The sequence below is a fragment of the Onychostruthus taczanowskii genome, unplaced genomic scaffold (genome assembly GCF_017590055.1).
Source record: "Onychostruthus taczanowskii isolate IOZ18803 unplaced genomic scaffold, ASM1759005v1 scaffold169, whole genome shotgun sequence".
Taxonomy (NCBI): domain Eukaryota; kingdom Metazoa; phylum Chordata; class Aves; order Passeriformes; family Passeridae; genus Onychostruthus; species Onychostruthus taczanowskii.
The window spans coordinates 568,099-580,780 of NW_024498895.1; the positions used below are offsets into that span (position 1 = coordinate 568,099).

Below are 12,682 nucleotides of genomic sequence, written 5' to 3' on the forward strand. Positions count from 1 at the left end.
TTTTGAGGTAAAACAGCTCAGAGGCTGTCTCTGGTGCTGTTGAATAATTAAAGCCAATGAATGGTACAAATCCTGGAACATCACGTGCTGTCTATGCAAAGGGACTAGAAAAATTCATTCCTAGGACAGTCTCCCTGTGCCTCCAGGCCCTGCTTTCATCAGAGCAGCAACTCTGGAAGGGAGGAAAGGAAGAAATTCAGAGGAGGAGAGAGCAGATCCCAACTTCCCATCACTCACACGACCAGAAGAGCAAGAAATGTGTGGCTGAAAGGGCTTTTCCCCAAGGTGCCAGCCCGTTCCAAGGGCCCTGGCGTGGAAAACTCCCACATGAACATTCCACACCCTCGGGTTGATTTCATGTCCACCTGGAACCTGTAAAACTGCCGCTGCTGTTGGGCTGGGGTATAAAACCTGCCCTCCAAACAGCTTCCCAGTGCTGCTGGGAGGATCTGCTGGAGATGAGGACTCCTCTTGTCACCTTGCTGGCTGCTGTGCTCTGTGTGGAACAAGGTGAGCCTCTCGTGCTGCTCCTACTTAAGACAAGGATTAGGGGGAAGATGGTGACAACCTTCCACGTGGCAAAACTCTAGAGGGCTGTCAGCAACATTGATTTTATGCAGAAATGAGAATCTGATGAATTGATTCTTCTTTCCAGTGCTGGAGCTCTGGCGGTGCTGGATGCCAGGTTAAATCCACACTGTGGTCCTTGGGATCTTCCAAAAGGAGGCAAGCTGGAAGTGATAGAAAGCGTAACAAAATGGGGTTTACCCCTTAATTATTTCAGTTTCTGAGTATTTTAGAGACTTTTCTGGCCTGTTTTTTCCTCCCTTACAGTGGTTTGCCACGTGTCTTCCTAGAAAATGCAACACCGGGAAATTTTGTAGATTAAATCAGTGGCAGAGGTGAAAGAATTTTTTATGTTGAAGGCATCCTGCTCCCAAGCGTTGTCCTCCTTCTGGGAGTGAGACATACATGTTGCTCCATCGCTCCTGGCACGTGGGACTGATGACCAGAGTGACAAAATTTCCCCCACACATGATGGTTTCCCAGAAACCATGATACGAATCTGGTTGGGAAAGAGGCATCTAATTAATCAATTATCACTGATGTATCAACCCCCTACTCCTACATCCTTTGGAATGGTTCTCCAGCGTGCCTGGAAGAGCAGGACCTTCGGCCAGTTTTGGGTGTGGGAAAATGGCTATTAATTATTAAAAAATAAAATTATTTAGTGCCCACAACTCTTGATTGAAGCATATAACATGAGTAGAAGAGGAGAATTTCCAAAGGCAACGTTCTCAGCGTGACCCAGGATGAATTGGAAAGCTCACAGAGATCCAGGATCACAGGTTCATGGTGGGATTCCTCACCAGTGACATTTGATACTGGCAGCAGATTCCCAACAGATTTAAGGACAGATTTTTAACAGCACATTTCTGGAGCCAGCCTAGATCCAGAATAAGAGATTTCAGCTTTCTGGCCTAAAACTGGGACAAATGAAAATGTGGAAACTGGCACTTGAGCCTTCCCAGGTATCCTGGGTCTCATCCAAGAGCCTAATGACCAAATTTTGGTCAAAACTCAATCTCCCAGCTGACCAAAGAGGGTCTTTCGCCTTTTCAATCCATAAACTCACTGTTTTGTGTCCAACAAAAATCATGAAAGGTCTTGATCCTTTTCACAGAATCACATAAAGGGTGGAAAAGACCTCTAAGATCATCAAGTCCTTGCTGCAATGTTGAGCAAGACCAGGCAGATATTTGCTTAAGGTGTCCCTTAGAGTTTCCAGCAAGGAAGATTCCACAGCCTGGAATTGCTCAGACACTCTCACCCCTTTAGGAATTTAGTTTTAATATCTTTTAGCATCTGTTTTTGTTCTGTTCTCCCATATTTCCACCACAGGACACATAAAATATTTTATTGCTCTCTTCTTTGCTGTGTCTTTTTTCTTGCATGAAGAAGATTCCTGCGACTTTCCTCAGCATATTCTCATTTTCAACAAACAAACTAAACCCTTCCAACCTTTCTGACAAGGTCACATTTCCAAGATCTCTGACCTTCTCTCCTCCCTCTCCTCTGGTCCCTCTCCAAATGCTCGGAAGTTTTGGAAGTACTGTGGAGAGATTTGGGCACCGGGGCTCCAGCTGAGGCCTTGCCAGGGTGGAAAGGCCACTTTGTGTATCTTGCACATGACATTTCTGCCCGTGTCCCCTTGGGTGATGCCTGTTTCTGTGGCTGGAATGTGACACTGTTGACTCCTGCTGTTGTCACTGTGGTTCTGAATTGTAACTGAACCAATTGTTTGTCACCCTATATTTAAGTGTCTAAGTTTTATCCATTGTAATTTATTTATCTTTATTTAATTGCAGATAATCTTCTTTTTCACTTTTTTACTGCATCCATCTGTCAAAATCACTTAAAATCACTGGCTGGTTTGAGTTGAAAGGGAGATTTAAGATCATCTCATCCCAACCTCTGCCATGGGCAGGAACACCTTTCACTATTCCAGGTTGCTCCAAGCCCTGTCCAGCCTGGCCTGGAACACTTCCAGGGATTCAGGGGCAGCCACAGCTTCTCTGGGAAACCTCTGCCAGGGCCTCCCCACCCTCACAGGGAAGAATTTCTTCCATTGCTCCAGTTGGTTTGACCAATAATCCTTGGGAATTACCCTCTGAGGTAATCATGGGATTTTCACGTTTGGCTTTGCACTCGTTCACTGGAATTTTCAGCAGCTCGTGTTTCCTGAGCTTGCTCTAGAACAACATCATTCAAAGTTGTTGCAAAAATTCCTTAAAACCTCCTTGAATCTCCTCTACTCTGCACATGAAATGTCAATTTCTTGTACAGGTGAAAAAAGAAAAAAAAAAAAAGCTGCACAGGATCAACAGCTGGGGACTTTTTCCTTCCTTTCTATCAGAAACTTCTATTTTCATGATGTGATCTCCGGTGTCCTTCCACTTTCTCACTGCCAACTTCTTATCGGACAAAAGTGCGCTCACAGGGACGTGTCCTTCAGCTGCTTTTGCCCTTTCCAAAGGGACAGACTGGCCCCAGACTTAGCAGGAACTCAGCCAGCATTTGGCTTTGCTTCCCTCCAAATATTAGCTTTGTTTTTAAAGGAACTCAGTCACAAAACCCCGCACTTCACCCTGGGTGATTTCACGAGCTCTGAACTCAACCACCACTATAAAACCTTTCCATCTGCCTGGCTGGGGAGTGCTCTGCACATATTTTGGGGTGGTTTTTTTCTTCTTATGACGTCTCAGGTTTTGGCTTTTATGTTTTTCAGATTCTGTACTGCTTTAGTGTGTACTTCAGAGCTTCGTATTGGGGGATAGTAAGCTCTCTTCACAGAGCAGGGGGACAAAACAATTCCTTCTCTAGCTGGGGATCAAGGACAAATGATCCAAATTTCAGGCCCAAGAGCATAAACAACAGCAGAATGAAGGGAGAAAAACAAGAAGAGGACTTCATAAGCTAAAGCTGTAACTGGACAATTAACTCCAATATACAAAAGGACCAGAACTTGTAAAAATGAGAGAATGCATGACTGGTCATCCATTTTGTGACCATTTTGGGTTCATCTTGGGTGTAGCCCTGGCTGGGCTCTTGTGCTGCCCAAGGTGGATCTGTTGAGGCCTTTTAATAAATCCCTACTTTATTCTTTAACTCTCTCCAGTCTCTGTTCTAGGTCAGCCTTCACAAGGCATCACTTCCTTTTTTTTAACTACTTTCCAGAGGTCAGGCCTACCACATTCTGTTTTTGAGGACAGACACAGACATTCTTGGCAGGAAACTCTGCGTGACCTTCCTGCCAATCATCTGCCACTGCTGCAGATGTAGGAATTATCTCACCAAATCTGCCTTTAGCACTTAAACCAAGCTTTTGGTTAAGATTTTCCATTCATTCCTGATTTTATGCTAGAAACAGGAGTTTGACAGAGCATCTGAGGGCTCTCACCAGACCTCCTAGAACTGAGGTTAGGTCAGTTCAGTGACCTTCAAGCACGAAAAAAGAGATGTGACAGCAGTCTTTGAGCCAGATGAAAGAGAAGTAGGACACTGGGCATTGTCCACCTCCTCAAAATGCTATGGGCATCTTCAAATTCTCCCCATCAAGCCCTGCCCAGGAGAAACCCTGAGCAGTAATTGGCAATTCCCATGGCCGAGCCCTCAGGACTGAGCCGCTATGGCTCAGCAATAATCTCCTTCATAAAAGCCCCCAAATCCTTGAATTCTACTCACATCTCCTGCTCCCAGGGATTGCAAACAGATCGATAACACTTCGCAGCCTGAGCCAGAGGAGACAGAGAGGGATTTAGTGCTGCTGCCACGGGTCAGGAGATAAAGAAAGTCACTGGTCATTCCCACAGAAACATTCCTCAGGCTGTAACGAGGGAAATGGAGATCTCTGCACTGGGGTTTTTGTGGTTTTTAAACCTTGTAATGTGCTTTTTCCCTTTTTTTTTTTTTTTTTTTTTTTTTTCCCCCAGTTTATCCATTCATGTGCTACACCTGCCAAGAACAGGAGTCCAACAAGGACTGTTTGACCATTTCCATGTGTGCCAAGGAGGACAAACACTGTGTGACCGTTCGGAAGGACATCGGGACAAGTAGGTTTGGGAACAACACCTCATTTGTTTTGGGACAGCAGTCCCAGGAATGGGATTTCATCCCAGTATGGGAACAACTGGCCTTGATGACCAACTTTTAGGAGATGCTGACTTTGTGGCTGCTGCAGTGTCCAGATACCCTTGGTATTCCTGCTGGAAATTGGGGAAACGATGAGGACACACAGAGCAGCACCAGGGAGTGGATTCACAGCTGGAGCTGTGCCTGTTTCACTCCCAGAACTGTTTTGAGCAGTGTTTTGGCCAAACATCACTGCGGCTGACTCCCTGTGCCAAGCACAATCCTTCACATCTGTCCTGGGGGCTCTGTGCCCTCAAAGAACTCCACATGCTCTTATCCCAAATCTCAGGTTATGCAGGACATTCCCCCTGTGTTTATGCTGTAGGAAAAACCATCCTGGTGGGAACGACCCAGCCTCAGCATCACTTCAGGCAGCTGGAGCTGAGAGCCACAGGTGCTAATTCCACATTAGGATTGACAAAACCTGAAAACATGGAGCCCAGAGAAGTGCTGACCTTAAAGGCCTTTTCCAACCTTAACAGTTCTAGGATTCTATGGAACTGTGGCTGCTCCATCCCTGGAAGTGTCCAAGGCCAGGCTGGATGGGTTTCTGAGCAACGTGGTCTGGTGGGAGGTGTTCCTGCCTGTTGCATTTCTCCTAGCTTTTATAGAAACAGAGCAACTGAGAGGTGTTTTAGAAGATTTTATTCTATTATCAGTCTCGTAAAAGGGTGAGACATAAGAGATGTAAAACTCAACGCCATTCTACCAGAAGCCACCCTATTTTCTGGTTACAATGCTTTATAAATGTTTTTCAGCCTATTAGCAATGCTCCTAATACTTCTAACACCAATCACCTCTATTTTTACCCTATGTGGTCCTGCTACAATGCATCTTTCACAGTTCTAATTCTCTAAAATCCCTGAGTTTTTTGCAAGGCCGTAGTTTGAAACTTGTTGAAACTTGTTTCTAGTTCTGTCCCTCTCTCAACAATGTCATCTCTGTTCCACGGCCTTCCTAAGCCAGCACACTTTATCTCAGTGTTTGCATACAGATGTACAAGACTGTGTGAGCTTTCAGTCAGGTTTTGAGAATTCATTACAAATCCATTTCTCACATCTCTCCCTCTTTTTTGGATTGTAAAAACGTTTTTGATGGTCTTATTTGTCATTTGTTGTACATAGTGAAGTATACAAGTATACAATTCATTACAAATCCATTTCTCACATCAGCCCATGGATGATTTTTTTTGCTTGCAACCCAAGCAATTCCATAATTCTATGATTAATTCCATGAAATTTGCCTTGAGGATTAGTGCCTGGCCTTCCTTTACTCACCAAAACAGATTCAACCACAAAAATATTTAAACAATTATTTTTCATCCTTCTTTTTCTCTTTTCTCCCCCACTTTTTTTTTTCCTGCACTAGAGCCCAACAAGCCTAAATACATCATCTCCAAGATGTGTTCTCCAATGTGTCCAGTAACAGGTCAGCAACAAACCCAAAGCTCCCAGAATGTTTCCTGCTGTGAGAAACCCCTGTGCAACGTGAATGGAGTCAGCAGCAGGCAAAGCAGCCACGGAGTGATATCCCTGGGTGTCCTGGCCAGCATCACTTGCATCTTTGCATATGGATTGTGATGGGTTTGGAAGAGCTCTCCGTGATGGCTGAAATAAAAGTGTTGTTCTGGGATAATTTTCCGCTCTTAAAGATTCGTGTTTTGTGGTTGAGCTTCCCCCTGGGATTTTTGAGAGAGCCTGGATAAGTCAGGTGCTGAACTCCTATTGATTTCCTGAGCCTGCTTGAATCCTAAGTGTCCCCAGACATCCAAATCACCTAAGAAAACATATAGAAAATGGCCTTTTTGACATGTTCAAGCTTCAAATCATTATTGCTCCGAGGAGATCCTTGAAGGCATAGTTTTGTCTCTTACTTTCAAAGCTCTGTGAGGAATAACATCCCACCCTGCCTGAAACACAGGGAATGGCTCCACAGTTGTGTCAGCACAGGGGACGATCAGTGAATTTGTTCACAGTGAGTTTAGTTATCAAACTTCTGTTTATAAACAAGGAGGTGGAAGTAAAGCTGATTTGTGGCAGTGTTGTGGACTTTTCTCCAGCCTCAGTGGGTAGAAATTTCTGGCTCCTCAGGGTCTTTCCTCCCATTCCCATTTTGAAATGAGCTTCTCTTATCAGAGAAAAGGAGAAAAGGCAGAGAGGGAAATATGTGGCTGAGAGAGGAAAGGCAGTGGGAAGGTGGGAGGGAGAAGGGAAGGAATTGGGGGACCCTGCTGAGCTGGGAGTTGCTCTCACACTCCCTCCTCATGGACCTCATCCAGCTGGAAAACACATCCCCATATCTATTCCCCTTCTTTTTCCCCAGGGCCAAAACAACCTCACACAGCTGTCACCAATCCCTGTCATTCAGAGGCTGTGAGAGGCTTTCTACAGACCCACGTTCCTGGCAGAGAAACCATCGATTGTGTTGAGCTTTGTTTGGTTTTGCCCTCCACGGTCTCTGCTCCCTCCTCTCCCCGCAGGAGCTGCAGCTGAGGGGACACAGAAAAGCTCTGTAGGAGGGCTGGGGGTGTCACAGAGAAGAAGAAGGGCAGCCAGCCAGGGACTCACACAAACAGCTCCGAGCTTCTTGGGTCACAGCCCCAGCTGCAAGCTCCCATTCCTGGAAAACACACCAAAAAAAAAAAAAAAAAAAAAAAAAAAAAAAAAAAAATAGAGAGAGAGAAAAGGAAAAGCTGGCAGCATCCCTAGCTCAGCTGTGTCCTGGGAGAAACCAGAGCTGGTCCAAACAATTGAAGGGTGTCGGGTTTTTTGTTGTGTTTGATGGTTCAGTGAGATCTTTGCTTTCTCTGAAGCACTGCCCTGGAACTCTGCTGGGTTTTGGCTGCACATGTGGAGGGATGTGGATTTTTGAGGCATTTCAGAGTGCCTGGATTTCAGTTTTCTAGGAGGATGAAAGATTCCACATCAACTTCATGTTTTGTGCTGTGAGCTCTGGATCTGGTGACTGGTTTTAAATATTTTGTTTAGTGGATGGAGAGGAAATGAAGGAAAATAAGGAGATGACATCAGAGTGGTGGGCAGGGACAAGAGGACCATGACACCCCACTGAGCTGTGCCTGGAGATGACAGATGTCAAAAGCCCAAATCAACAGCAGAACCTGCTGTTAATTTTCTCTCACCAAACACAACCTCAAAAGGGAAGGAAAACTAGGATGGAGAAGGGGAAGAACAAGTTTTTAAACCAAAAATAAGGAAGAGATGTCCAGCTGCTCAGGGCAGGCACTGGTAGGGTTGTGGTGGCTGTGCTGCATCCCAATTCCAGGAGCAATTCCTCCAAGAGCAAGTCCTCCCTACCCTGCACAGTTTTTCCCTGCAGGACCTCAGGTGCTTTTAGAAAACTCCAAGAAAGTTGGGCTCCAGGCCAAAGCTGTTATTGTTTTACCACCTGTCATACTGGCAGGAGAACGAGGAGGTAGAAGGAGCAATTTATATCTCAACCAGTTTTGCTGGACACGAGAAAGCAAAATCTTGGTGGAGAGACCATCTGGAGGGGAAGGAACAAGGGGAGGGTGAGATAAGTCCAGTGAGGGTGTGGGGAACCGGGATGGACACAGTTCAGGAGGGAGAACAAACTTTTATCCACATCTTTTGGAGACCCTTACTCCCAGCTCTTCCCCCACTTTTCACCACAGCAGTTTAAGTGCTGCCAGAAGGTCAAGTGAGAGTGGTTCCCTAGAATTGTCTACAAATATAGAGGAACCTTTTATTTTCCTGAAATTTCTGGATGCCAAAGCAGCTGAAGTAGCTGGGATTATCCCGACTGATTCTTTGGAGGTGAAGGGATTGTGTTGAACAGGATTTACTCATCCACCCACCTAGCTCCTGGACTGAAAGCTCCCGGTTGTGGGAGCCAAATGTCACGGAAAAGTAAATCTGGAGGTGGGAATTCTGGATGGACTTTGTCAGCAGTGATCCTCTGAGTGGAAAATCGCTGGAACTCTTTCAAATAAAGAAGGAAGAGGGACAATTTAAAACCCTCCTTCTTGATTGGAAGTGAGGAATGGGCTGATTATGAGGTCACAGCTCCTTTTCCACACAGGTTCCTCCCTTCCCTGAGCTGGAGGAAGGTGCAGGTAGAAGATCAAGGTGGCTCAGCTTTAGGCAAATCCTAAATCTCCTTTTTTCCCCATGGATTCAATCAGTCCCATTTCCCCTTTCCAGTGTGAGGTTTGGGTGCTGGTGCTCTCCAGGCTGAGCTGTGTGGGAGAAGAATTCCAGGTGATTCTTGGAGCCTCAGTGCAGGATTTGTTTTTCCAATCCCACAACTCTGAGCTGCACTTGCAGGGTCAGGAGTTGTGTTTGTGCTTCCACGTGTGGAGTAAGAGGGAAAACAGGTGTGGAGACACAACCACATCAAACACAACAGCAAGAGCCACTTTGCTGCCACAGATATTAATGAGACGAACTAATTAACACATCAAAAGTGAATAAAATTAGTGTTTTCTACATAAATATGCAAATCAGTGAGGGTTGTCAGCCAAAGTGGTGTCCAGGAAAATTGGGAAAAGAAATCCATCACAGCTACCAAACCCAGCCTGTTTCTCCTGCTCCTGTTTCTTTGCAACAGGGAAATTTGGGTGTTTTGGGAGACTGGGAAACAACAAATCACAGACTCATTTAGGTTGGAAAAGACCTCTAAAATCATTGAGACCAACCTGTGACCAATCCTCACCTTGTCAACCAGACCAGAGCACTGAGTGCCACCTCCAAAGCCTTTCTATGAAGAAATGTGGAAATAATCCATTATTATAAAGGACATAGGGACACACAGAGCAGTCAACCCAGAGTGGGAAAAAAAGCTCTGCAATAAATGATCAATCAGTGGTGTAGGGGCTATCAAGGAGGCAGGGATGATCAGCAAGGATTTTGTGACAGGTGGGTGATATCCCTCCCTGTGACAAGATAACAAAATCTGTGAGGGTAAAAGTGGTACCTGTCACACAGCTCAGCCTTAATAAAGGTTTTGGCACAGTTTCACGTGATGGGCTCAGAAGCAGAACCAAGGAAACCCAGTCGGGCTGAAATCACGAGCAAATCACAGCCAACAATTTGCTGTCAGGCTGGAACGATCCATTAAAAGGCTCCTCTTGGCTCTGGGATGATGCAAAGTTTTAATTGCTGGTTTGGATGATGTATTAGACAATAAATTCACTGAGCTCACAGGTGACGAGCTGAGAGAATCTGCAAACAGGAGAATTCTGGGTGATTCCAGTAAATTTAAGTGGTAGGTTGAGAAAAGAGGGTGTAATTTAGGAAGGACAAGCACAAAAGCTCTCCACTTAATGTGGCACAAATATGGGATGAAGGAATCTCCCTCGCAGCAATCTGGCAGGAAAAGAAGGTGTGCTGGATCACAAGTTTAACACGTGTCAAACTTGGGAAAAAATGTGAAACAAAGCCTTGTTGGAATTCTGCACTCCATGGAAAAATCTTACATGTTGCACTGGAAGTGTGAAGTGGTGTGTGATGGGATGAGAACCTTCCAGATCCTCCAAATGCAAGGCTCGGGTTGCTTTGTTCTTCCCACTTTTGGTGTTGGTGTTGACACAGCAGCAATGAGGATTTTAGATAGGATCTGAAGGAATTCCTGGCATCCAAAGTAGGGTGAAGAGCTGGAAAACTGCCTCCAGAAGCAGCAGCTCTAGTACCATAATTAGGATTCATCAAAGGATGGAAAAACTCTGGTCTCAGCGTCTCCTTTGTGCCTCCACTGGGGCTGAATGAACTCATTCCTGGTCATTCCCATTCCTGCCTCTCTCTGTCACCTTTCTGTCATTCCCACATCCCTCTGGTGGAGGCAGCTGGCTCCCTCCACCAGAGCAGAATTGGGGTGCCCAGGGTTGGGCTTTGCTTTATCACAGAATCATGGAATGTTTTGTGTGGGAAGGGACCTAAAAGATCTTGTTCCAACCACTCTGGCCATGAGCAGGGACACCTTCCATGAGATCAGGTTGTTCCAAGACAAAGATTGAACTCAAAAGTGACCCAAAACTCTTCCAGTGACGTGGAAAGAACTTCCATGCAGGAATTTTCACTCCAAAGGATGTCCAGCTCCAGGGGTCCCGGGATTTCCGTCCTGGAGGAATTTCAGGACATTTCAGTCTGGAGGAATGATGGTTTCCTGATTTTCCAGCCAATTCCTTACTCAGACAAATCCTTAAATTCCTCACAAAGAATTGGGGGTGCCAGGGGTACAATTTTCCTTGGTCCAGGAGAGGCAGGAACAGGCCCTGGCTCTGTGCCCAGTGCTCACAACAGCTCACCTGGGACCTGCCTGCAGCTCCAGGATGCAGAATTAGATGTTAATCAGCAATTAGATAGCGAGCAGACGCCGCTCCTGGGAATGAGAAACTCCCTTCTGCTGTTACAGGAAACTGGAGGAATAAAACTCCCCACGAGATCTTCGGGGAGAAGATCTCGTGGGGAGTTTATATATTTGATAATATATAAACCTTGGAGAAAGTGGATTTTGCTTTCCACACTCTTCCTTGTGGATTTCATTGGATCACAAGTACCAGTGTGGGTGTGCCCAGATCATCTGGCCCGTGTCACTTCTGTGCCACCAGCAGCCAAAAAAGATTAAAGCCCCACAATTGTCCTCGTGCCTTTAAGGTTGAGAGCACAAGGTGAAGGTAAAAGCTGAAAGGCAGAGCAAAAAAACCCCCCAATTTTGGACTTGTTTTTTACAGCTTTTGGAGAGAGGATGCTGCTTTTACTCACTTTCTCTTTCATTTCTCCCCTTTTAGATGAAACTCCTGAATATTCCAGCCCTTTTGTTTACTTTACCTGGGCATTTTATGGCTCCCACCCTACTCTTAGTCCTCTGGAGTTTCCTATCCAAGGTCAGCTTGTTCTTTCTCTACTTTTGAATGAACACAGGCACCCATCAAATGCCTTTCCTTTTACCCTTTGCTCTGCTGGTTCTTCTGGTTCTTCCACACCCGGGAACATTCCCATTCCTATTTTTTACACCAAGTTTAACATTTCTACTACAAACCTCCGTAAGTCTATCACCTTGCCTACAGCTTCAGCATATTTTTGTGCTGCCTCCTTGGAGCCTGGTGAATTCCTTGCCCATAGAAATTTGCATTTTTTGGTGGAAGGACTAAGGGAAAGGACTGAAAAGCCTCTTCCCACCCCAAAAAACCTAGAGATGAGGCCCCTGTTGTGGGAGAGGAGGTGCCCAGAAAATTTTGAGGGTGGTCCAGAACCTCTGATGGCACAAAAAAAAAGGCCAGGATTGGGAAAAAAGCTATAAAATGAGTCCAGAGTTCACCCAGGAGATGGAATTAGGCCTGGAGACAGGGATGGACACGATATAGTTAAGGATTAGTGCTGGAGAATAATGAAATACCCTGGGCTGGAAGAGAAAAAGGATCAGCAATTCCAACCCTAAAAGTCACAACCTGAGGCCAGAAGCAGATGGAGACAAACCCCAGCACGTGGCCAAGGTCATCCAGGACGTGGCTGGAGACAGGGACACTTACAGGGCCTAAAGGGTTAGGCTTGAGCTTAAAGGGAGTTCCTGGAGCCACGGGCACAGTCTGAGGAGAGCCCTGCTGAGACTGCTCAGGAAATTAAAGTTTTTGCCTGAGAAACAAGCTCCTCTTAAAGAGTCGCAGTTGTTTTCCTGTCAAAAGCCTAAAACAAGCACGGCTGAGGGTGAGTCACGCAGACTTTGGAAGGAGGAAGTGTGAGAATTCCAACACCAGCTGAGCATCACCAGACAGCAATCCACTTTCACCTTAGGCTCGGAGAAAGAAGGGAAAGGGAAAGGTGGATGTCAGCCAGAAGTGAAAGTTGATCCACCTGAGAGCCAGATTGCAGCAGCAATCTGACTGCAGGTGTGGTTGGAGGGGGCAGATAAAGGTTTTATTTCTTTATCTATAAAAAATATAATAAATGGTGTGGCCCAAATATCTGCTTGGGCACCTTTATTTCAGGAATTTTCAGGAATCTCAGAGAAATCC

At 45.7% G+C, this 12,682-nt stretch overlaps 1 protein-coding gene across 1 annotated transcript; it reads left to right on the forward strand.

Moving 5' to 3' along the window:
* The first annotated feature begins 458 nt into the window (after positions 1 to 458).
* Positions 459 to 6,272, forward strand: LOC121333402 (lymphocyte antigen 6E-like). The gene is made up of 3 exons (XM_041399687.1): positions 459 to 510; positions 4,494 to 4,613; positions 6,061 to 6,272. Exons 1-3 carry the CDS (start codon positions 459 to 461, stop codon positions 6,270 to 6,272), a joined length of 384 nt encoding a protein of 127 aa, XP_041255621.1.
* Positions 6,273 to 12,682: the final 6,410 nt, after the last annotated feature.